Here is a 24,826-nt window from a genome sequence, read left to right as displayed (position 1 = left end):
TATATTTTTTTGCTATCGGTTTCTCAGAACTGCACTCCATACTCAAGGTGAGGTCTTACCAGGGATTTATATAGTGACAGAATTATGCTTTCCTCCCTTGAATCAATGCCTCTTTTAATACATGCTAGTATCATATTAGCCTTTGTAGCTGCTGCCCTGCATTGTGCACCCATCTTTAGCTTGTTATCTATAACTGCTCCGACTACTCTCAAATCCCTTTCCTCCTCTGTTTGGCTAAGTCTTGTCCCATTTAAATAATACATTGCCTGCTTATTTTTACTTCCAAAATGTAGAACCTTGCATTTTTCCGTATTAAATCTCATTTTCCATTTACCTGCCCATAATTTTTTGCAGATCCCTTTGTAACGAAAGTTCATCCTGCTCTGACCTAACGACTTTACTTAACTTAGTATCATCTTCAAAAATAGAGATGTCACTATTTAATCCTTGCTTCAAGTCATTAATAAAAATATTAAAAAGAACAGGGCCCAGTACTGATCCCTGGGGGACTCCACTGATTACCTGTGTCCAATCTGAGTATAACCCATTCACTACTACTCTTTGATCCCTATCTTTTATCCAGTTATTTATCCATCAGCTAACATTTCTTTCATGTAATTGGCAAGAGTCCATGAGTGACGTATGGGATATACAATCCTACCAGGAGGGGCAAAGTTTCCCAAACCTCAAAATGCCTATAAATACACCCCTCATCACACCCACAAATCAGTTTTTACAAACTTTGCCTCCTATGGAGGTGGTGAAGTAAGTTTGTGCTTAGATTCTATGTTGATATGTGCTTCTCAGCATTTTGAAGCCCGATTCCTCTCAGAGAACAGTGAATGTCAGAGGGATGTGAAGGGAGTATCACCTATTGAATGCAATGGTTTTCCTCACGGGAGATCTATTTTATAGGTTTTCTGTTATCGGTCGTAGAGATTCATCTCCTACCTCCCTTGTTCAGATTGACGATATACTCTTATATTCCATTACCTCTACTGATAACTGTTTCAGTACTGGTTTGGCTATCTGCTATATGTGGATGGGTGTCTTTTGGTAAGAAGAATTACTTAAAGGGACACTGTACCCAAAAGTTTTCTTTCATGATTCAGATTGAGCATGAAATTTTAAGCAACTTTCTAATTTACTCCTATTATCAAATTTTCTTCATTCTCTTGGTATCTTTATTTAAAATGCAAGAATATAAGTTTAGATGCCGGCCCATTTTTGGTGAACAACCTGGGTTGTCCTTGCTGATTGGTGGATACATTCATCCACCAATTAAAAATTGCTGTCCAGAGTACTGAACCCTAAAAAGGATAGATGCCTTCTTTTTCAAATAAAGATGGCAAGAGAACAAAGAAAAATTGATAATAGGAGTAAATTAGAAAGTTGCTTAAAATTGCATGCTCTTTCTGAATTACAAAACAAAATATTTGGGTTCAGTGTCCCTTTAAGACACTCAGCTATGATTTGGCACTTTATGTATTAATATAAAGTTTTAAATATATGTATTGTACTTATATTTGCCATGAGTCAGGTTTATGTATATTTCCTTTTGCAGACTGTCAGTTTCATATTTGGGAAAGGCATTTTTTAGGACATTTTTTTCTTACCTGGGCTATAGTCTTTTTTTCAAATTGACTGTTTTTCATTAAATTTCACGGGCAAAATTAGGCTTGCGAGGGCGAAAAATGCCAAAATATATTGCGTTGTTCTTGGCGCAAGATTATTTGGCGCGAAGTTACGTTCAATGACGCAAAATTAATCATTTCCGGCGTCTTAGTTGACGCCGAGTTCCTTTCACAAGGTTGCGTCTTCAATGACGCGACTGTGTCATTTCCGGATGTTATTAGCGCCAAAAAAAAAATCTGTTTGTGTTGTGCGTCATACTTGGCGCCAAATATTGTCATTATTTAAAACCCCATTCCTATATGCCTCTTGCCTTTTTCTCTATCAGAGGGCTATGCTGTTTGCATTTTTTTCCCATTCCTGAAACTGTTTTTTCTCTTACATTTGCAAGATGTCTAAATCTGATCTTGTCTCAGAAACCACTGTTGGAACCCTGCTGCTGATAACAGTTCGACCAAAGCTAAGTGCATTTGTTGTAAATTTTGTGGAGATTATATCTCCAGCTGTGGTATGTAATAGTTGTCATGATCAATGTTCCCTCTAATTTTTTTCTGTGTGTGGGTTTGATAGGGCTTGTGTGCGGCATTGAATATATATATATATATATATATATATATATATATATATATATATATATATATAATATATATATATACATACACAGTCTCACACACACATACAGACACACATATAGCTAATATAATACTGCTTAAATAGATCCTCATGTGAAAGCAGCAATAGCATTACACAGTACTACAGACATTATTGCTCAAACTGTATATAAAAACAGTTTTGTGACAGAGACAAGCCTCAGTCTCCTGCATAATCTCCTCAGATGCCTAGACCAGCTTGTTGGCATAATTTAACCCCATGCCTGATGCCTGCCAAAAAGGGCTACAGTGCATTGTATAGGAATACACTGCAATCCTCTCTGGTAGCCAAGGGGTTAAATAGTGATCTGCATGTTATAAGTTTGACTGACAGCCATGCTCTTAGAATGGGAGTATGGTGATAAAGGCTAACATGTTAACACAGGAGAATAGTAAGAGAAACTCTTTGTCTTTGCTGCACTGGGCTATTAGTATGATTTATTAGTAAATAGAGTGGATAACAAAGGCTGCTTTAAATTGTAGAAGCCAGGAATATGACCTGTAATTCAATTATTGTATATATCTCTCTGGTACTTGAGGGCTTTACAGTCAATGTGATAAGGAAACAGAATTACCTGCAGCAAAAGCTACCATCATGCCAACTGTGAAACTTACGGCATGTGAGGAAGATCTCCAGCCCTCACCTACTCGGCTGCTTCCAGTATCTGCTATACGGAGGAGGAGGGCTGCACTTCGTCTACTGACATTCTTTTCTCAACTTTCCCTGAAAGTGCCTATTGCCTGCTGCCCTCTGTGTTTGTTCTCTCCCGCTCTCTGACAGCGCTGTGTGATTTACACACACAGCTGTCATTCAGCTTAGGTCCTCCCCCTCAGTGTAGCACAGGAAACAAATCAAGCTGTGCTTCACCGGAGGGACCTTTTCTTTTAACAGTGCCTCTGTCATGCCGTTTCCTGGAGGCTAGCAGTGCTGAAATAAAAAAAAACAAAAAACCTTTCTACATTCCTCTTGTGTTTTGCGCGGCCTTATGTACTGCCTGCGCTACATAGAGAGGGAAGGTGCGCACCTTAGAGGGAACATTGGTCATGATAAACTTTTACATGCAGAGAATGTGTCCATCAGTAATAGTACATTGCCTGTTGTTCCTTCAACATCTAATGTACAAGATATACCTGTCATACCTGTGAATTTAAAAGATTTTATTGCTGATGCAATTCAGAAGGCTTTATCTGCCGTCCCGCCTTCTAATAAACGTAAAAGGTCTTTTTAAACTTCTCATAAAGTTGATTTTAAATGACCGACAACATACTGAATTATCCTCCTCTGACGAGGATCTATCTGATTCTGAAGATCCTTCCTCAGATATTGACACTGACAAATCTAATTATTTATTTAAAATGTAGTATATTTGTTCTTTGTTAAAAGAAGTGTTGATTACATTGGATATTGAGGACACTAGTCCTCTTGATGTTAAAACTAGTAGACATTTAAATTCTGTTTATAAACCTCCTGTGGTTACTCCTGAAGTTTTTCCATTTCCTGATGCTATTTCTGATATGATTTCTAAGGAATAGATTAGGCCTGGTACTTCTTTTATTCCTTTTTCAAGGTTTAAAAAATCGTATCCTTTGCCAGCAGTTAGATTTCAGTTTTGGGAAAAGATCTCCAAAGTTGATAGGGCTATTTCTACTCTTGCTAAACGTACTACTATTCCCATGGAAGATAGTACTTCCTTTAAAGATACTTTAGATAGGAAACTTGAATCCTATCTAAGGTAAGCCTATTTATATTCTGGTCATCCACTCAGGCCTGCAATTTCTTTAGCTGATGTTGCAGATGCATCAACTTTTTGGTTGGAAAGTTTAGCGCAACAGGAAACGGATTCTTATTTGTCTAGCATTGTTCGCTTGCTTCAACATGCTAATCATTTTATTTGTGATGCAATTTTTGATATCATCAAAATTGATGTTAAATCTATGGAATGCTGACATGGTATCTAAGTCTAGATTACTATATCTTTCTTTCCAAGGTAATAAGTTATTTGGTTCTCAGTTGGATTCAATTATTTCAACTGTCACTGGGGGGAAGGGAGTTTTTTTGCCTCAGGATAAAAGACCTAAGGGTAAATCTAAAGCTTCTAACCGTTTTCGTTCCTTTCGACAAAATAAGACCCATAAACCTAATCCTTCCCCCAAAGAATCTGGTTCCAATTGGAAACCTTCAAGTTGGAGTAAATCCAAACTATTTAAGAAATTAAAGCCAGCCACTAAGTCTTCGTAAAGGTGCGGCCCTCATTCCAGCTCAGCTGGTAGGGGGCAGATTAAGATTCTTCAAAAAAATTTGCGCAGATTCTGTCCAAAATCAATGGATTCAGAGTATTGTCTCTCAAGGGTACCGAATAGGATTCAGAGTAAGACCTCCTGTGAGAAGATTTTTTTTCTCTCACGCATCCCAGCAAATCCAGTAAATGCTCAGGCTTTCCTGAAGTGTGTTTCAGACCTGGAGCTTTCAGGGGTAATCATACCAGTTCCGTTTCAGGAACAGGGTCTGTGGTTTTATTCTAATCCTATTCATTGTCCCAAAGAAAGAAAGAAAATTCATTCAGGCCAGTTCTGGATCTGAAAATTTTGAATCGTTATGTAAGAGTGCCAACTTTCAAATTTGGTGACTATAAGGACTATTCTGCTTTTTTTCAGCAAGGGCATTATATGTCCACAATAGACTTACAAGATGCATACCTTCATATTCCGATTAATCCAGATCATTATCAGTTTCTGAGATTATCTTTTCTAGACAAGCATTACCAATTTGTTGCTCTTCCATTTGGCCTAGCGACAGCTCCAAGAATCTTTTCAAAAGTTCTCGGTGCGGTGCTCTCTGTAATCAGAGAACAGGGTATTGCAGTGTTTCCTTATTTGGACGATATCTTGGTACTAGCTCAGTCTTTACATTCTGCAGAATATCACACAAATCAACTAGTGTTGTTTCTTCAAAGACATGGTTGGAGGATCAATTTACCAAAAAGTTATTTGATTCTTCAGATAAGGGTCACCTTTTTAGGTTTCCAGATAGATTCAGTGTCCATGACTCTGTCTCTAACAGACAAGAAAAGATTAAAATTGGTTTCAGCTTGTCAGAACCTTCAGTCTCAATCATTCCCTTTAGTAGCTATGTGCATGGAAGTTTTAGGTCTCATGACTGCAGCATCGAATGCGATTCCCTTTGCTCGTTTTCACATGAGACCTCTCCAGCTTTGTATGCTGAACCAGTGGTGCAGGGATTATACAAAGATATCACAATTAATATCCTTAAATCCCAATGTTCGACTATCTCTGTCTTGGTGGTTAGATCACCATCGTATATTTCTAGGGGCCTCTTTTGTTCGTCCAACCTGGACTGTAATCACAACCGATTCAAGTCTTTCAGGTTGGGTTAGCTGTCTGGGGATCTCTGACACCACAAGGGGTTTGGAAATCTCAAGAGGCGAGATTACCAATCAGTATTTTGCAACTCTGTGCGTTTTTCAGGGCTCTTCAGGTTTGGCCTCTGTTGGAGAGAGCCCCTTTCATTTGTTTTCAGACAGACAATATCACAACTGTGGCAATGTCAGGGTGCCAGGAATCAGACTGAGACGAGGAGTGCAAAAATAATCACACCTTTATTAATAACAAAAAAATAATAAAAAGTCCACAAGTCAAATAACAAGCCAGGAGTCAAAACCAGAGATGGTAGTCAGACGTGCCAAGTCAGGAGCCAAAGCGAATAGTCAGACGAGCCGGAATCAGGAACAAGGAAAACAGCAGAGTCAGGAACAAGCCAGGGATCAGGAACCAGGAAGGACATCAGACAGCCAGGTAATACACAGAAACTCTCACAAACAGGTCTGAGACAACGCAAAGGCAAAGCATAATGAACAGAGGCCCTTTAAATAATAAGTGATGACATCACAATTCTGAGACTGCATCCTGTCTCACACAGATGATGCACACCAGTCTGGCAATAAAAGGAAGTGCAGGAAATGAGCAGCATCCCCCACAATGCACCATAGTCGGCAAGAGAGGTGAGTAAAATGGCTGCCAGCAGCACATGGCAAACAAAACAGGGAAAAAAACCCTGACAGTACCCTCCCCTCAACGACCCCTCCCCCCCGGGAGGACAAAAGGCTTATTGGGGAAACGGGCATGGAAGGCACGGAGGAGGGCGGGAGCATGAACATCAGAGGAGGAACCCAAGAACGCTCCTCCGGACCGTAGCCCCTCCAGTGAACCAAATACTGTACACGGCCCCTGGACATACGAGAGTCAATAATACTGCTGACCTCATACTCCTCATGGTTGTCAACAAAGATAGGACGGGGACGAGGCAACACAGTGGTAAACCGATTACAAACCAATGGTTTGAAGGAGACATGAAAAACATTGGAGATGCGCATTGCAGGAGGAAGATCAAGAGCGTAGGCCACAGGATTGACCCGTCGGAGTATTCGAAAAGGACCAACATAATAGGGAGCCAGTTTATTGGAAGGCACACGAAGGTTCAAGTTGTGGGAGGACAGCCAAACTCTCTCACCAACCTGTTTGGAAGGCGCGGGCAGACGCCTACGATCAGCCTGGAACTTTTGGCGCTGCATAGAACGATGAAGGCAATCCTGAATCTGCACCCACGTAGAACGGAGTTGCCGGAGATGCTCCTCCAAAGCCGGAATACCCTGAGAAATGAATCAATCGGGCAACAAGGATGGTTGAAACCCATAATTCGCCATGAACGGGGATAACTTGGAGGAAGCATTAATAGCACTATTACGAGCAAACTCTGCCCAAGGTAACAGTTCAGAATAATTATTGTGGTGATCTGAGACATAGCAATGGAGGAACTGTTCCAGAGCTTGATTAGACTGTTCCGCAGCCCCATTGGATTGAGGGTGATATGCCGAGGAGAAGGAAAGCTGGATCCCCATTTGAGCACAAAAGGAACGCCAAAATCTGGAGACAAACTGGCTACCCCGGTCCGACACCATCTCCTTGGGTAACCCATGTAAACGGAAGACCTCCCGGGCAAAGACTGAAGCAAGCTCCTGAGCGGTAGGCAACTTCATCAAGGGAATGCAATGTGACATTTTAGAAAAACGGTCAACCACCATAAGGATAACAGTATTGCCATTGGAAACAGGGAGCTCGACAATGAAGTCCATGGAAAGATGTGTCCAAGGACGCTCTCCATTAGCAATAGGATGAAGAAGACCACTAGGAAGACGTTGAGGAGTCTTATTCTGTGCACAAACTGAGCAGGAGGCAACATACGCAGCAACATCAGAACAAAGACCTGGCCACCAGAATTGCAGAGTAACAGACCAAATCATTTGGTTCTTGCCTGGGTGATCTGCGGCTTTAGGATAATGGTAAGTTTAGTTTGAAGATTCTCAGGAACAAAACACTTACCACTAGGTTTCTCAGGAGGTGCATTGGTTTGTGCAGCCAGGATCTCCTCCCCCAAGGGAGAAGTCAAATTAGTACGTATGGTAGCTAAAATATGGTCAGGAGGTATAACAGGAGTAGGTACAGACTCCTCCTTGGACAGAGGCGAAAATTGTCGAGAGAGGGCATCAGCCCTAACATTCTTACTACCAGGCAGGTAGGAGACCACATAATTAAACCGAGACAATAATAGCGCCCATCTGGCCGGTCGGGGCGACAAACGTTTATCTTCAGATAGATGAGTTAAATTCTTGTGGTCAGTAAGAATGAGCACTGGCACGCTAGTACCCTCGAGAAGATGCCTCCATTCCTTGAGTGCCAAAATTATGGCCAGTAATTCCCTGTCGCCAATTTCATAATTGCACTCCGCTGGAGACAATTTCTTAGAAGAAACCACACGGATGCAAGGAACCGTCAGGCGTAGGACGTTGAGACAAGAGGGCACCTACTACAGTCTCAGACACATCAACCACAAGAACGAAAGGCAGGGCAGGGTTAGGATGAGCCAGAACTGGAGCGGCAGCAAAGGCAGTCTTAAGACTATCAAAGGCCTTAATGGCAGTAGGTGAACAATGGAGTGGATCATTCTCTTTACGGGTCATGTCTATGATAGGTTTGACCAAGGAAGAAAAGTTTTTAATAAACTTTCTATGGTAATTGACGAACCCCAAAGAACTGCAGATAACTTGTCAGGATCCATAGAGAACCCTGCAACGGAGATAACATAACCTAGGATGGAACTCACATTTCTCGAGTTTACAAAATAGGCCGTTCTCACGTAGTCTCTGAAGAACCCGTGTAACATCAGAACGATGAGCCTCAAGTGTGGGTGAGTGTATGAGGATGTCGTCTAAGTACACCACAACACACTGTTGCAACATATCTCGTAGGACATAATTAATAAATTCCTGGAAATCAGCAGGAGCATTACATAGGCCAAAGGGCATTACAAGATACTCATAATGCCCGCTCCTGGTGTTAAACGCTGTTTTCCATTCGTGGCCCTCCTTGATCCTAACGAGATTGTACGCTCCTCTCAAATCAAGTTTAGTAAAGACCTAGCTCCCTTAAGGCGGTCAAAGAGTTCCGTAATTAGCGGAATAGGGTAAGCATTCTTAATGGTAAGACGATTAAGACCCCTATAATCGATGCATGGTCTTAACTCGCCACCCTTTTTCTTTACAAAGAAGAAGCCAGCCCCTGATTTGCAGATGATCCCCCGCGACAGAGCATCGGCAACATACTCCTCCATAGCACAATTCTCTGCAACAGACAGAGGTTAAACCCGGCCCCGAGGAGGAATGGCTCCGGGTTGCAGGTCTATGACAAAATCGTAAGACCGGTAAGGAGGCAATGTACCGGCACGCACCTTGTCAAAAATGTTGAGGAACTCTCGGTACTCCTCTGGCAATTGAGATACCGAAGAAGTGCTCAAGACCTTAACTGGTTTCTGAAGACAAGTGGAAATACATTCCGGGGACCACAACAAAATTTCGGACCTGCGCCAGTCGAGACTGGGATTGTGCTTTTGGAGCCAGGGATAACCCAGAACAACCGGAAAATGCGGAGAGTTTATCACCTGGAACTGGAGGGTTTCAAAATGGAGAGCCCCAACAGCCATGGACAGGGGCCTGCCATCAATGGCCTCAATAGCAAGCGGAATGGACCGAGGCAAAACATGAATGGAGTGCTTTGATACAAAAGCACTGTCAATGAAATAGCCCGCAGCACCGGAGTCAACAAGAGCCTGGGTGACTATGGAGGAGTCCACCCAGGAAAGGACAACCGTGACCAAAGGTTTCTCCTTAAGCGATTCCGGGGACGAGGATAAGCCACCCAAGGTCTGCCCCCGACAGGACCTTAGGTGTGAGCGTTTCCCGGCCGTGTAGGACAAGACTTCAAAAGGTGGCCCTGTAACTCACAATAGAGGCAGAGCCCCTCCCTCCTCCTAAAGGCCCTCTCCTCCACGGAGAGACGCGTGAATCCGAACTGCATCGGCTCAGCAGTAGCTGGTGACTCGGGACCAGGAGGCATGGGAGGAGAGGGAGGCATGGGTGGGAACGAACACGTAGGAGACAACGGAACAGGAGGCTTCCGCAAGCGCTCCTTGAAAGAGGGCCTCTCTCTGAGTCTGATGTCAATTAGGATCAAAAAAGACACCAATGCCTTGAGATCCTCTGGTAAATCTCTGGCAGCAACTTTGTCTTTAATCGCATCAGAGAGCCCATGAAAGATGGCGGCAACAAGGGCTTCATTGTTCCAAACAACCTCTGAGGCAAGCGTACGGAACTCAATAGCATACTGAGCAACAGATCTTATACCTTGCTGAATGGACATGAGTCGTTTAGCAGCAGAGGAGGAGTGAGCCGGAACATCAAATATCCTTCGAAAGGAGGCCACAAATTCAGGATAATTTGAAATCACAGGTTTATTAGTCTCCCACAAGGGTTTAGCCCAGGCAGGAGCTGTGTCAGAGAGTAATGTGATGAGAAATCCCACCTTAGCTCTGTCAGAGGGAAACGCCTGAGGTAACATCTCAAAGTAAATTCCCACCTGGTTCAAAAACCCTCTGCACTGAATAGGATCGCCTTCATATCGCTGAGGTAGAGGTACAGAACCGTACATGCTCCTGGTAGGACTAGGTGCAGCAGCGGAAACAGGAGCAGCCATAACTTGTGCGGCACTTTGGTCCAAATGTGCAGTGCGAGTCATCAGGGTTTGCAGGGCTAGTGCAAATTGATCCAAGCGGCGATCCAGTTCATCCATCCTGGAAATGATGGCAGGTAAAGGTGGATTATTAGCACCATCAGGATTCATGGCCTTTGCGTAATGTCAGGGTGCCAGGAATCAGGCTGAGACGAGAAGTGCAAAAGTAATCACACCTTTTATTAATAACAAAAAAATAATAAAAAGTCCACAAGTGAAATAACAAGCCAGGAGTCAAAACCAGAGCTGGTAGTCAGACGAGCCGAGTCAGGAGCCAAAGCGAATAGTCAGACGAGCCGGAATCAGGAACAAGGAAAACAGCAGAGTCAGGAACAAGCCAGGGATCAGGAACCAGGAAGGACATCAGACAGCCAGGTAATACACAGAAACTCTCACAAACAGGTCTGAGACAACGCAAAGGCAAAGCATACTGAACAGAGGCCCTTTAAATAATAAGTGATGACATCACAATTCTGAGACTGCATCCTGTCTCACACAGATGATGCACACCAGTCTGGCCATAAAAGGAAGTGCAGGAAATGAGCAGCATCCCCCACAATGCACCATAGTCAGCAAGAGAGGTGAGTAAAATGGCTGCCAGCAGCACATGGCAAACAAAACAGGAAAAAAAACCCTGACAGGCATATGTCAGTCATCAGAGTGGGACTCGCAGTCCCCAAGTTATGAAAGAAGTATCTTGGATACTTGCTTGGGTGGAATCCAGCTCCTGTCTAATTTCTGCCATATCATATCCCAGGTATAGACATTTGGGAAACGGATTATCTCAGCCGTCAGACTTTACATCCGGGGGAGTGGTCCCTCCATCCGGATGTGTTTTCTCAGATTGTTCAGATGTGGGGTCTTCCAGAAATAGATCTTATGGCTTCTGATCTAAACAAGAAACTTCCCAGGTACCTGTCCAGGTCCAGGGATCCTCAGGCGGAAGCAGTGGATGTGTTGACAGTTCCTTGGTGTTACCAACCTGCTTATATTTTCCCACCTCTAGTCCTTCCAAGAGTGATCTCCAAAATCATCATGGAACAATCGTTTGTGTTGCTGGTAGCTCCAGCATGGCTTCACAGGTTTTGGTATGCGGATCTTGTTCGAATGTCCAGTTGCCAACCTTGGCCACTTCCATTAAGGCTAGACCTTCGGTCTCTAGGTCCGTTTTTCCATCAGTATCTCAAATCATTAAATTTGAAGGTATGGAAATTGAACGCCTAGTGCTTAGTCATAAAGGTTTCTCTGACCCAGTGATTAATACTATGTTACAGGCTCGTAAATCTGTTTCTAGGAAGATTTATTATCGAGTTTGGAAGACTTATATTTCATGGTGTTCTTATAAATTCTCTTGGCATTCTTTTAGAATTCCTGGAATTTTACAGTTTCTTCAGGGTGATTTGGATAAGGGCTTGTCTGCAAGTTCCTTGAAGGGACAAATCTCTGCTCTTTCTGTTTTATTTCACAGAAAGATTGCTAAGCTTCCTGATATTCACTGTTTTGTACAGACTTTGGTCCGTATCAAGCCTGTCATTAAATCAATATCTCCTCCTTGGATTCTTAATTTGGTTTTGAAGGCTTTACAGGCTCCTCCTTTTGAGCCTATGCATTCTTTGGACATTAAACTAAACTACTTTCTTGGAAAGTGTAGTTCCTTTTGACCATCTCTTCTGCTAGAAGAGTTTCTGAATTATCTGATGTTTCTTGTGAATCTCTTTTTCAGATTTTTTATCAGGATAAGGCGGTTTTGCAGACTTTATTTAAATTCTTACTTAAGGTTGTGAATTCTAAGAAAATTAATAGAGAAATTGTTGTCCCTTCTTTGTGTCTCATTCCTAAGAATTCTTTTAAGCGATCCTTACATTCTTTGGATGTGGTAAGAGCTTTGAAATATGTCGAAACTACTAAAGATTTCAGGAAGACTTCTATTCTGTTATCTTTTCTGGTTCTAGGAAATGTCAGAAGGCTTCTGCCGTTTCCTTGGCATCTTGGTTAAAACTTTTGATTCATCAAGTTTATTTGGAGTCGGGTCAAGCCTCACCTCAGAGAGTTACAGCTCATTCTACCAGATCAGTCTCTACTTTGTGGGCTTTTAAGAATGAAGCTTCAGTTGATCAGATTTGCAAGGCAGCAACTTGGTCTTCTTTGCATACATTTACTAAATTTTACCGTTTTGATGTATTTGCTTCTTCGGAAGCAGTTTTTGGTAGAAAAGTTCTTCAGGCAGCTGTTTCAGTTTGATTCTTCTGCTTATGATTTACGTTTTTCCTTTTATTTATGAGAATAAAGTTATATTTGGGTTGTGGATTAATTTTTTTCAGCGAAATGGCTATTTTTTTTTTTATCCCTCCCTCTCTAGTGACTCTTGTGTGGAGTTCCACTTCTTGGATATTGCTCTCCCATACGTCACTAGCTCATGGACTCTTGCCAATTACATGAAAGAAAACATAATTTATGTAAGAACTTACCTGATAAATTCATTTCTTTCATATTGGCAAGAGTCCATGAGGCCCACCCCTTTTTTATGGTGGTTATGATTTTTTTTGTATAAAGCACAATTATTTCCAAATTCCTTTGTTGATGCTTTTTACTCCTTGCTTTATCACCCCACTTCTTGGCTATTCGTTAAACTGAATTGTGGGTGTGGTGAGGGGTGTATTTATAGGCATTTTGTGGTTTTTGAAACTTTGCCCCTCCTGGTAGGATTGTATATCCCATACGTCACTAGCTCATGGACTCTTGCCAATTACATGAAAGAAATGTTTTTATCAGGTAAGTTCTTACATAAATTATGTTTTTCAGCTATTCCCAGTCCCTTAATTTTGTGCATTAATCTCTCATGTGGCACTGTATCAAACGCCTTTGCAAAATCTAAGTATATCACATCAACTGATTCCCCTTTATCTATATTTTTACTTACTTCCTCATAGAATCTAGTTAGATTAGTTTGACATAATCTATTTCTCCTAAAACCGTGCTCATTTGAACTCATAATCTTGTTTATACGAATATACTCATCAATATAATCCCTTATAATCCCTTCAAATATCTTCCCCACTATTGATGTCAGACTAAATGTCTATAGCTTTCTGCTTCCCTTTTAAATAACTTTCCAATTTACTTCTATTATATTTTCTTCATTGTCTTTGTATCTTTTGTTGAAGAGTAGGATCACCAGCAGCAATGCACTACTGAGAGTTATCTGAACACATGGAGTGAGCAAATGACAAGAGGCATATATGTGCAGTCACTAGCTAGCTCCAAGTAGTGCGTTGCTGCTCTTGAACCTATCTAAGTAAGCTTTTGAACAAAGTATTCCAAGAGAATAAAGCACAATGATAGAAATAAATTGTAAAGTTCTTTACAATGCATGCTCTATCTGAAGCATGAAAAAAATGAATTTAAGCAGAACAAACAGGAAAAATATCATTTAAAACTTCATCTCCGTGCACCACATAACCGTGCTAACACATACTATTTTCTGTTCTGCTTACTCCGATACTCTCATTTTGTGAAATGTCCCTAGCTGTAATCTAAACTAGGATAAATGTCATATGATAGGGAGGGAGAAGAAGCACAGAATGTAGCAAATCATTTTTTTCAGATCTTATACCAATTTGTAAGGACAAATTCTCACTACACATGGTGGTTCTTTACACGTTTTTTATTTCGTATTGGGATTAAACTATATATTTTTTTGCTCAAAATGAAATAGGCTTTAACATACAGTTTTAAGAGAAGTTGAAATAAATATCGCATTTTTAAAAATTTTTTTTTTAGATTTGACATCAATAATGCATTTTGTGTGAATTACGACTGTAAGAACATACTTGTAGACCAATTTTAACCAACCCTTTTTTTTTATTAAATACGCTATGTTTATATTAAAGTGAAGGTAAACTTTTGTGAATGAATGCCCCTTTTTTAAAAATACTATTAAAAACAGGGGCACTTTCATTCATCAAAGTTTACAAAGCAGCCGTTTTGTTAAAAAAAATTACCTTATTTTTCTTTTCACAGCTAGAGCAGCTTCCCCCACCTAGAGATCCTCTCTTCACACGTCAGCAATGACTAATCCTGCTTCCTCCAATCACAGCTTTCCCCCAGGGTAGTCATTGCCTGAGGCCATAACGTGATTGGAGGAAGCCGGATTAGTCATTGCTGACGTGTGAATAGAGGATCTCTGTGGGGGAAGCTGCTCTAGCTGTGAAAAGAAAAAAAGGTAATTTTTTCAACAAAACGGCTGCTTTGTAAACTTTGATGAATGAAAGTGCCCCTGTTTTTAATAGTATTTTTAAAAAACGGGCCTTCATTCATCAAAGTTTACCTTCACTTTAATGCAAGTTCTTAAAGGGATATGAAAATCACAATTCACCTTTGTACAATTCAGAGCATGCAATTTTAACACAATTTTAAATTCACTTATGCAATTTTCATGTGAAAGTGCCCGGTTTTTAAAAAAAAAACTATTAAAAACAGGGGCACTTTCATTCATGAAAATTGACATAGCACCACATTGTAAAAATACTTACCTTGTTCTTCTGAAACGCCGGACCGCTGTTCTGAAACAATGCCCCGTCTGCTTCTTCCTGGTTTACTTACACAGCAATGACAAAACCGGCTTCCTCCAATCACGGCGTTGCTTCAGGCAATGATTGGAGGATGCCGGAATCGTTTCTGCTGGCGGTTGAAGAGGCTTGCGATGGGCTGGTGAAGCACTGGAGCGGCTTCAAGAAGAAAAGGTAAGCATATTTTAAAAAAACGTCTGAAATGTAAATTTTCATGAATGAAAGTGCCCTTGTTTTAAACAGTTTTTTTAAAAACCGTGCACTTTCACATGAAAATTGACCTTCACATTAAGTACAACTCGTACTTACAAATGGAGAAAATAGAGATTTATTGACAATACTTTCTAGGATAACACAAAAATACTCAAAATCCAATTGTCACAAGGACAGAAAGTGATGTGAAATTTTCTGAACAGGGGCACACATAGCACAACAAACTTTTCCCTATGCTATCCAAAACTAAAATGTTTGGCTAGAGTTTCACCTAAAAAAAGTGCCTGTTCCAACTTACATACAAATTCAACTTAACAAACCTTCAGAACCTATCTTGTTCGTAACCTGGGGACTGCCTGTATTATCAAATTTACTTTGTTTTCTTTGTTGAAAAACATATATTCATACAATATGCTCAGTAGCAGCAATGCACTACTGATATCTAACTGGTGACTTGTGGCTACACACATGCCTCTTGTCATTGGCTAACCAGATGTGGCCAGCTAGCTCCCAGTAGTGCATTGATGGTCTGGAGGTAACTTTGTGCCTAATCCCTTTGTATCAGGCAACAGTGCAAAAATAAGTTCCTCGTAGAGCATTTTCTCTTTACACTGTTAGATCCCATTCTATTAAAGGGGCACGGAACCCAAATTTTTTGTGATTCAGATAGAGCATGCAATTTTAAGCAACTTTCTAATTTACTCCTATTATCACATTTTCTTTGTTCTCTTGCTGTCTTTATTTGAAAAAGAAGGCATCTGAGCTTTTTTTGGTTCAGACTCTGGACAGCACTTTTTTATTGGTGGATGAATGTAATGTGATAATAGGAGTAAATTAGAAAGTTGCTTAAAATGTCATGCTCTCTCTGAATCACGAAAGAAAAAATCTGGGTTCAGTGTCCCTTTAACTGTGATGCCTTTTTTAAAGACAGTAGTGCTTCTAACAAACAAATTAAACTAGTTAATCATAATTGTTTAACTTTTAATGCAGTAAATTATTTTAAATAGATATTATTAAGTTTACGCCAGGTCCTCATTCACACCTACTTATTTGCTGGTATTTGAATGAAATGCGCTATTTGTACATTAAGAAACAGAAAACATTTCTCCAACATAGGTGTGTCCGGTCCACGGCGTCATCCTTACTTGTGGGATATTCTCTTCCCCAACAGGAAATGGCAAAGAGCCCAGCAAAGCTGGTCACATGATCCCTCCTAGGCTCCGCCTACCCCAGTCATTCTCTTTGCCGTTGTACAGGCAACATCTCCACGGAGATGGCTTAGAGTTTTTTAGTGTTTAACTGTAGTTTTTATTATTCAATCAAGAGTTTGTTATTTTGAAATAGTGCTGGTATGTACTATTTACTCAGAAACAGAAAAGAGATGAAGATTTCTGTTTGTATGAGGAAAATGATTTTAGCAACCGTCACTAAAATCCATGGCTGTTCCACACAGGACTGTTGAGAGCAATTAACTTCAGTTGGGGGAACAGTGAGCAGTCTCTTGCTGCTTGAGGTATGACACATTCTAACAAGACGATGTAATGCTGGAAGCTGTCATTTTCCCTCTGGGATCCGGTAAGCCATGTTTATTACGATTGTAAATAAGGGCTTCAAAAAGGGCTTATTAAGACTGTAGACTTTTTTTGGGCTAAATCGATTGATTATTAACACATATTTAGCCTTGAGGAATCATTTTATCTGGGTATTTTGATATAATAATATCGGCAGGCACTGTTTTAGACACCTTATTCTTTAGGGGCTTTCCCAAAGCATAGGCAGAGCCTCATTTTCGCGCCGGTGTTGCGCACTTGTTTTTGAGAGGCATGGCATGCAGTCGCATGTGAGAGGAGCTCTGATACTTAGAAAAGACTTTCTGAAGGCGTCATTTGGTATCGTATTCCCCTTGGGGCTTGGTTGGGTCTCAGCAAAGCAGATACCAGGGACTGTAAAGGGGTTAAAGTTCAAAACGGCTCCGGTTCCGTTATTTTAAGGGTTAAAGCTTCCAAATTTGGTGTGCAATACTTTTAAGGCTTTAAGACACTGTGGTGAAAATTTGGTAAATTTTGAACAATTCCTTCATGTTTTTTCGCATTTGCAGTAATAAAGTGTGTTCAGTTTAAAATTTAAAGTGACAGTAACGGTTTTATTTTAAAACGTTTTTTGTACTTGTTATCAAGTTTATGCCTGTTTAACATGTCTGACCTACCAGATAGACTGTGTTCTGAATGTGGGGAAGCCAGAATTCCTATTCATTTAAATAAATGTGATTTATGTGACAATGACAATGATGCCCAAGATGATTCCTCAAGTGAGGGGAGTAAGCATGGTACTGCATCATTCCCTCCTTCGTCTACACGAGTCTTGCCCACTCAGGAGGCCCCTAGTACATCTAGCGCGCCAATACTCCTTACTATGCAACAATTAACGGCTGTAATGGATAATTCTGTCAAAAACATTTTAGCCAAAATGAACACTTATCAGCGTAAGCGCGACTGCTCTGTTTTAGATACTGAAGAGCATGACGACGCTGATATTAATATTTCTGAAGGGCCCCTAACTCAGTCTGATGGGGCCAGGGAGGTTTTGTCTGAGGGAGAAATTACTGATTCAGGGAACATTTCTCAACAAGCTGAACCTGATGTGATTGCATTTAAATTTAAGTTGGAACATCTCCGCATTCTGCTTAAGGAGGTATTATCCACTCTGGATGATTGTGACAAGTTGGTCATCCCAGAGAAACTATGTAAAATGGACAAGTTCCTAGAGGTGCCGGGGCTCCCAGAAGCTTTTCCTATACCCAAGCGGGTGGCGGACATTGTTAATAAAGAATGGGAAAGGCCCGGTATTCCTTTCGTCCCTCCCCCCATATTTAAAAAATTGTTTCCTATGGTCGACCCCAGAAAGGACTTATGGCAGACAGTCCCCAAGGTCGAGGGAGCGGTTTCCACTTTAAACAAACGCACCACTATACCCATAGAGGATAGTTGTGCTTTCAAAGATCCTATGGATAAAAAATTAGAAGGTTTGCTTAAAAAGATGTTTGTTCAGCAGGGTTACCTTCTACAACCAATTTCATGCATTGTCCCTGTCGCTACAGCCGCATGTTTCTGGTTCGATGAGCTGATAAAGGCGGTCGACAGTGATTCTCCTCCTTATGAGGAGATTATGGACAGAATCAATGCTCTCAAATTGGCTAATTCTTTCACCCTAGACGCCACTTTGCAATTGGCTAGGTTAGCGGCTAAGAATTCTGGGTTTGCTATTGTGGCGCGCAGAGCGCTTTGGTTGAAATCTTGGTCGGCTGATGCGTCTTCCAAGAACAAGCTACTTAACATTCCTTTCAAGGGGAAAACGCTGTTTGGCCCTGACTTGAAAGAGATTATCTCGGATATCACTGGGGGTAAGGGCCACGCCCTTCCTCAGGATCGGCCTTTCAAGGCAAAAAATAAACCTAATTTTCGTCCCTTTCGTAGAAATGGACCAGCCCAAAGTGCTACGTCCTCTAAGCAAGAGGGTAATACTTCTCAAGCCAAGCCAGCTTGGAGACCAATGCAAGGCTGGAACAAGGGAAAGCAGGCCAAGAAACCTGCCACTGCTACCAAGACAGCATGAAATGTTGGCCCCCGATCCGGGACCGGATCTGGTGGGGGGCAGACTCTCTCTCTTCGCTCAGGCTTGGGCAAGAGATGTTCTGGATCCTTGGGCGCTAGAAATAGTCTCCCAAGGTTATCTTCTGGAATTCAAGGGACTTCCCCCAAGGGGGAGGTTCCACAGGTCTCAGTTGTCTTCAGACCACATAAAAAGACAGGCATTCTTACATTGTGTAGAAGACCTGTTAAAAATGGGAGTGATTCATCCCGTTCCATTAAGAGAACAAGGGATGGGGTTCTACTCCAATCTGTTTATAGTTCCCAAAAAAGAGGGAACGTTCAGACCAATCTTAGATCTCAAGATCTTAAACAAGTTTCTCAAGGTTCCATCGTTCAAGATGGAAACCATTCGAACTATTCTTCCTTCCATCCAGGAAGGTCAATTCATGACCACGGTGGATTTAAAGGATGCGTATCTACATATTCCTATCCACAAGGAACATCATCGGTTCCTGAGGTTCGCATTCCTGGACAAACATTACCAGTTCGTGGCGCTTCCTTTCGGATTAGCCACTGCTCCAAGGATTTTCACAAAGGTACTAGGGTCCCTTCTAGCTGTGCTAAGACCAAGGGGCATTGCTGTAGTACCTTACTTGGACGACATTCTGATTCAAGCGTCGTCCCTTCCTCAAGCAAAGGCTCACACGGACATTGTCCTGGCCTTTCTCAGATCTCACGGATGGAAAGTGAACGTGGAAAAGAGTTCTCTATCTCCGTCAACAAGGGTTCCCTTCTTGGGAACAATAATAGACTCCTTAGAAATGAGGATTTTTCTGACAGAGGCCAGAAAAACAAAACTTCTAGACTCTTGTCGGATACTCCATTCCGTTCCTCTTCCTTCCATAGCTCAGTGCATGGAAGTGATCGGGTTGATGGTAGCGGCAATGGACATAGTTCCTTTTGCACGCATTCATCTAAGACCATTACAACTGTGCATGCTCAGTCAGTGGAATGGGGACTATACAGACTTGTCTCCGAAGATACAAGTAAATCAGAGGACCAGACACTCACTCCGTTGGTGGCTGTCCCTGGACAACCTGTCACGAGGGATGACATTCCGCAGACCAGAGTGGGTCATTGTCACGACCGACGCCAGTCTGATGGGCTGGGGCGCGGTCTGGGGAACCCTGAAAGCTCAGGGTCTTTGGTCTCGGGAAGAATCTCTTCTACCGATAAATATTCTGGAACTGAGAGCGATATTCAATGCTCTCAAGGCTTGGCCTCAGCTAGCGAGGGCCAAGTTCATACGGTTTCAATCAGACAACATGACAACTGTTGCGTACATCAACCATCAGGGGGGAACAAGGAGTTCCCTGGCGATGGAAGAAGTGACCAAAATCATTCTATGGGCGGAGTCTCACTCCTGCCACCTGTCTGCTATCCACATCCCAGGAGTGGAAAATTGGGAAGCGGATTTTCTGAGTCGTCAGACATTGCATCCGGGGGAGTGGGAACTCCATCCGGAAATCTTTGCCCAAGTCACTCAGCTGTGGGGCATTCCAGACATGGATCTGATGGCCTCTCGTCAGAACTTCAAAGTTCCTTGCTACGGGTCCAGATCCAGGGATCCCAAGGCGGCTCTAGTGGATGCACTAGCAGCACCTTGGACCTTCAAACTAGCTTATGTGTTCCCGCCGTTTCCTCTCATCCCCAGGCTGGTAGCCAGGATCAATCAGGAGAGGGCGTCGGTGATCTTGATAGCTCCTGCGTGGCCACGCAGGACTTGGTACGCAGATCTGGTGAATATGTCATCGGCTCCTCCTTGGAAGCTACCTTTGAGACGAGACCTTCTTGTTCAGGGTCCGTTCGAACATCCGAATCTGGTTTCACTCCAGCTGACTGCTTGGAGATTGAACGCTTGATCTTATCGAAGCGAGGATTCTCAGATTCTGTTATCGATACTCTTGTTCAGGCCAGAAAGCCTGTAACTAGAAAGATTTACCACAAAATTTGGAAAAAATATATCTGTTGGTGTGAATCTAAAGGATTCCCTTGGGACAAGGTTAAGATTCCTAGGATTCTATCCTTCCTTCAAGAAGGATTGGAAAAAGGATTATCTGCAAGTTCCCTGAAGGGACAGATTTCTGCCTTGTCTGTGTTACTTCACAAAAAGCTGGCCGCTGTGCCAGATGTTCAAGCCTTTGTTCAGGCTCTGGTTAGAATTAAGCCTGTTTACAAACCTTTGACTCCTCCTTGGAGTCTCAATTTAGTTCTTTCAGTTCTTCAGGGGGTTCCGTTTGAACCCTTGCATTCCGTTGATATTAAGTTATTATCTTGGAAAGTTTTGTTTTTAGTTGCAATTTCTTCTGCTAGAAGAGTTTCAGAATTATCTGCTCTGCAGTGTTCTCCTCCTTATCTGGTGTTCCATGCAGATAAGGTGGTTTTACGTACTAAACCTGGTTTTCTTCCAAAAGTTGTTTCTAACAAAAACATTAACCAGGAGATTATCGTACCTTCTCTGTGTCCGAAACCAGTTTCAAAGAAGGAACGTTTGTTGCACAATCTGGATGTTGTTCGCGCTCTAAAATTCTATTTAGATGCTACAAAGGATTTTAGACAAACATCTTCCTTGTTTGTTGTTTATTCCGGTAAAAGGAGAGGTCAAAAAGCAACTTCTACCTCTCTCTCTTTTTGGATTAAAAGCATCATCAGATTGGCTTACGAGACTGCCGGACGGCAGCCTCCCGAAAGAATCACGGCTCATTCCACTAGGGCTGTGGCTTCCACATGGGCCTTCAAGAACGAGGCTTCTGTTGATCAGATATGTAGGGCAGCGACTTGGTCTTCACTGCACACTTTTACCAAATTTTACAAGTTTGATACTTTTGCTTCTTCTGAGGCTATTTTTGGGAGAAAGGTTTTGCAAGCCGTGGTGCCTTCCATTTAGGTGACCTGATTTGCTCCCTCCCTTCATCCGTGTCCTAAAGCTTTGGTATTGGTTCCCACAAGTAAGGATGACGCCGTGGACCGGACACACCTATGTTGGAGAAAACAGAATTTATGTTTACCTGATAAATTACTTTCTCCAACGGTGTGTCCGGTCCACGGCCCGCCCTGGTTTTTTTAATCAGGTCTGATAATTTATTTTCTTTAACTACAGTCACCACGGTACCATATGGTTTCTCCTATGCAAATATTCCTCCTTAACGTCGGTCGAATGACTGGGGTAGGCGGAGCCTAGGAGGGATCATGTGACCAGCTTTGCTGGGCTCTTTGCCATTTCCTGTTGGGGAAGAGAATATCCCACAAGTAAGGATGACGCCGTGGACCGGACACACCGTTGGAGAAAGTAATTTATCAGGTAAACATAAATTCTGTTTTTTGTTTAAAAAACTAGTGATCAATATCATAACACCAAAAACGTGTCAATTGAGATTAATGCTAAAAAATTTCAAAATACAAACTTACTGTGTTATAAATCACAGTAATGCTGTTTCATATAGGCATGAATATCTGAGATTGCTAAGAATGCAGTTTTAAATACACAAAATAGATGTGTTTTTTAATATTGGTAAAAACTCGTCCACATGTTTTAGATTGAGGACATTAAAGGGACATAATACTCATATGCTAAATCACTTGAAACTGATGCAGTATAAATGTAAAAAGCTGACAGGAAAATATCACCTGAGCATCTCTATGTAAAAAAGGAAGATATTTTACCTCACAATTTCCTCAGCTCAGCAGAGTAAGTTCTGTGTAAAAAGTTATACTCAGCTGCTGCCCAGATGCAGGTAAAAAAAAATAAAAAAATGAAGAAATGAACAGCAGCCAATCAGCATCAACAGCGCTGAGGTCATGAACTCTTTTTCTGTGATCTCATGAGATTTGACTTAACTCTCATGAGATTTCATTGTAAACTTCCTTAAGCTGAATAGGGAAATAAGATGAGAGTGCACGTAAGCTCGCTCCTTCCGCTGTCCCGGGACAGACATACTGATTTGTTGCTTAGAAGTCATTTACAATGGGATGTGGCTACTGAGAAACTTTTGATGTAAAATATCTTTCTTTTTTACATAGAGATGTTCAGGTGATATTTTCTAGTCAGCTTTTTACAGCTATACTGCATCACTTTCAAGTGTTTCAACATTTGGGTATTATGGCCCTTTAAGGAACAGTAAGAAAATGGTCTAATGCAGTAAAACATTATCTTATTGCACTATTGCTTACCTATGCATAGAACCACAGTGAAATTCCTCTCTGGAAGGTCAGTGCACTTCTGATCTTGAGTCGAGGCTTTTAATTGGCAGATATGCCCATATACTGCCCCTTATTAGCTCAGTGGCCACTGGGCGCTAGCTGCTGGTTGGTAGCTGCACATATGCCTTTTGTCACCATGTGTCCAGCTAGCTCACAGTAGTACATTACTTCTCCTTCAACAAAGGATATCAAGATAATGACGCAAATTGGATAACAGACGTTAATTGGAAAGTTGTTTAAAATTGAATGCTGCATCTGATTCATGAAAGGAAAAATAGGGGGAAAGAAAGTGAATACGGGATGGGGTTTGTTGATAACAGAAATTCATGTTATCCAAAACCTTAATATTTAAAAACAACCCCCCCCCCCAATAATAATGGAATGCTGGTATGTACATTGTTCTATATTCCTTAAAATGATTTTTTGGATTTTTGTAGTGTGGGGAACTTGGACCTTAGCTTCCCTGAGTTACAGGAAGATGAACATGTGACTACATTTGGAAATGCTCGGAAGAAGTATAGGATAAGTGTTACACAGTTTGAAAAAGGAGTGGAGGAAAGACTGCCACAAACTCAAGGTATATTATAGTTGTACGGAAAAGCTGCTTTAGCTGAGAAGACTGCATGTGATTGGTGTCAATGTCATCGATAGGGAAAAAGATGCTTCATACTCGTTATTCTCTTGAGGTTAATTGAATGAGGAGGTGGAGGCTTCCATCATAGATGAATTCATGTCTATGAGGAGGGAAATTAAAAGATTCAGGGCATTAAATAATGTGGAGATGTGATGTTTCTTCAAGCTAACCGCGAACATCAGTAATTTCTGCCATCGAAAACTTCAAAGTGAGACGCATTGAAATTCTGCTTTCTTTGTTCACTATTTAATCCTATACACCAGCGATACATACTAGGCTAGCTCAATATACTGACAGGGGTCTAAAGGGTCTCTGTGAGATGTAGGTCAACATTACGTGCAGTAAAACCACCATATCTCAAAATAACCAATATAAACCAATCTTCTCTGCAGTGTTGCATTATAAAGTAGCTGGGTGAGGGCAGTGTAATATTTTTCAATATAATAACATTTTCTGTTATTTATAAGCTATCCAAAGCACAAATGTATTGCATAATGTAACAATAGTTTCTGCAAGAAATATTGAACACAAAATATTTACAACATTTTAGATTAATTTCTCTTGTAAGGTGTATCCAGTCCACGGATTGATCCTTTACTTGTGGGATATTCTCCTTCCCAACAGGAAGTGGCAAAGAGAGCACACAGCAGAGAAGACTGGTTTATATTGGTTATTTTGAGATATGGTGGTTTTACTGCACGTAATGTTGACTTAGTCTCTGAATACAGCTTACCCTTCCCACATAGGACTGAGGAGTGCAAGAAAACTTCAGTTGGGGGGAACGGTTTGCAGGTTAGGCTGCAATAAGGTATGTTCAGTCATTTATTTCTAGACAAGACTGTGATAATGCTAGAAAAGACTGATAATATCCCCATGAGGGAAGGGTAAGCTGTATTCAGAGACTAAGTATGGAATTGCAAGCTTACATAACAGGGCTAGTTTATGCTGGTTGACACTACTTAATGGCAAACGGTTTTTATTGAAAAATTTCGTTTTTTGAGACACTTTGACGGTACCTTTGGGTTTCTTTCAGGGGTTGTTACCCACATGGCTATTATTAAAACACTTAGGAGTGTTTCTTTAGGCCTCACAAGCACCGGAGTGAGGTGGGAGGGACCAAATTTCGCGCCTCTGTTGCGC

The 24,826-nt window shown here is 41.5% G+C and overlaps 1 protein-coding gene across 2 annotated transcripts in view; it reads left to right on the top strand.

Annotated features, from left to right (window-relative positions):
• CENPT (centromere protein T) overlaps nt 1–24,826 on the top strand; it is a 264,213-nt gene that overhangs the window by 15,661 nt on the left and 223,726 nt on the right. For both annotated transcript variants that reach the window (XM_053698357.1, XM_053698271.1), the window contains exon 5: nt 23,490–23,629. In XM_053698357.1, the coding sequence (XP_053554332.1) occupies nt 23,490–23,629 (140 nt within the window). The remainder of the gene's footprint in view (nt 1–23,489; nt 23,630–24,826) is intronic.

The sequence above is a fragment of the Bombina bombina genome, chromosome 1 (assembly GCF_027579735.1).
Source record: "Bombina bombina isolate aBomBom1 chromosome 1, aBomBom1.pri, whole genome shotgun sequence".
Taxonomy (NCBI): domain Eukaryota; kingdom Metazoa; phylum Chordata; class Amphibia; order Anura; family Bombinatoridae; genus Bombina; species Bombina bombina.
The sequence above is the reverse complement of the archived record's forward strand: the minus strand, read 5'-3'. Positions and strand labels throughout refer to the sequence as shown.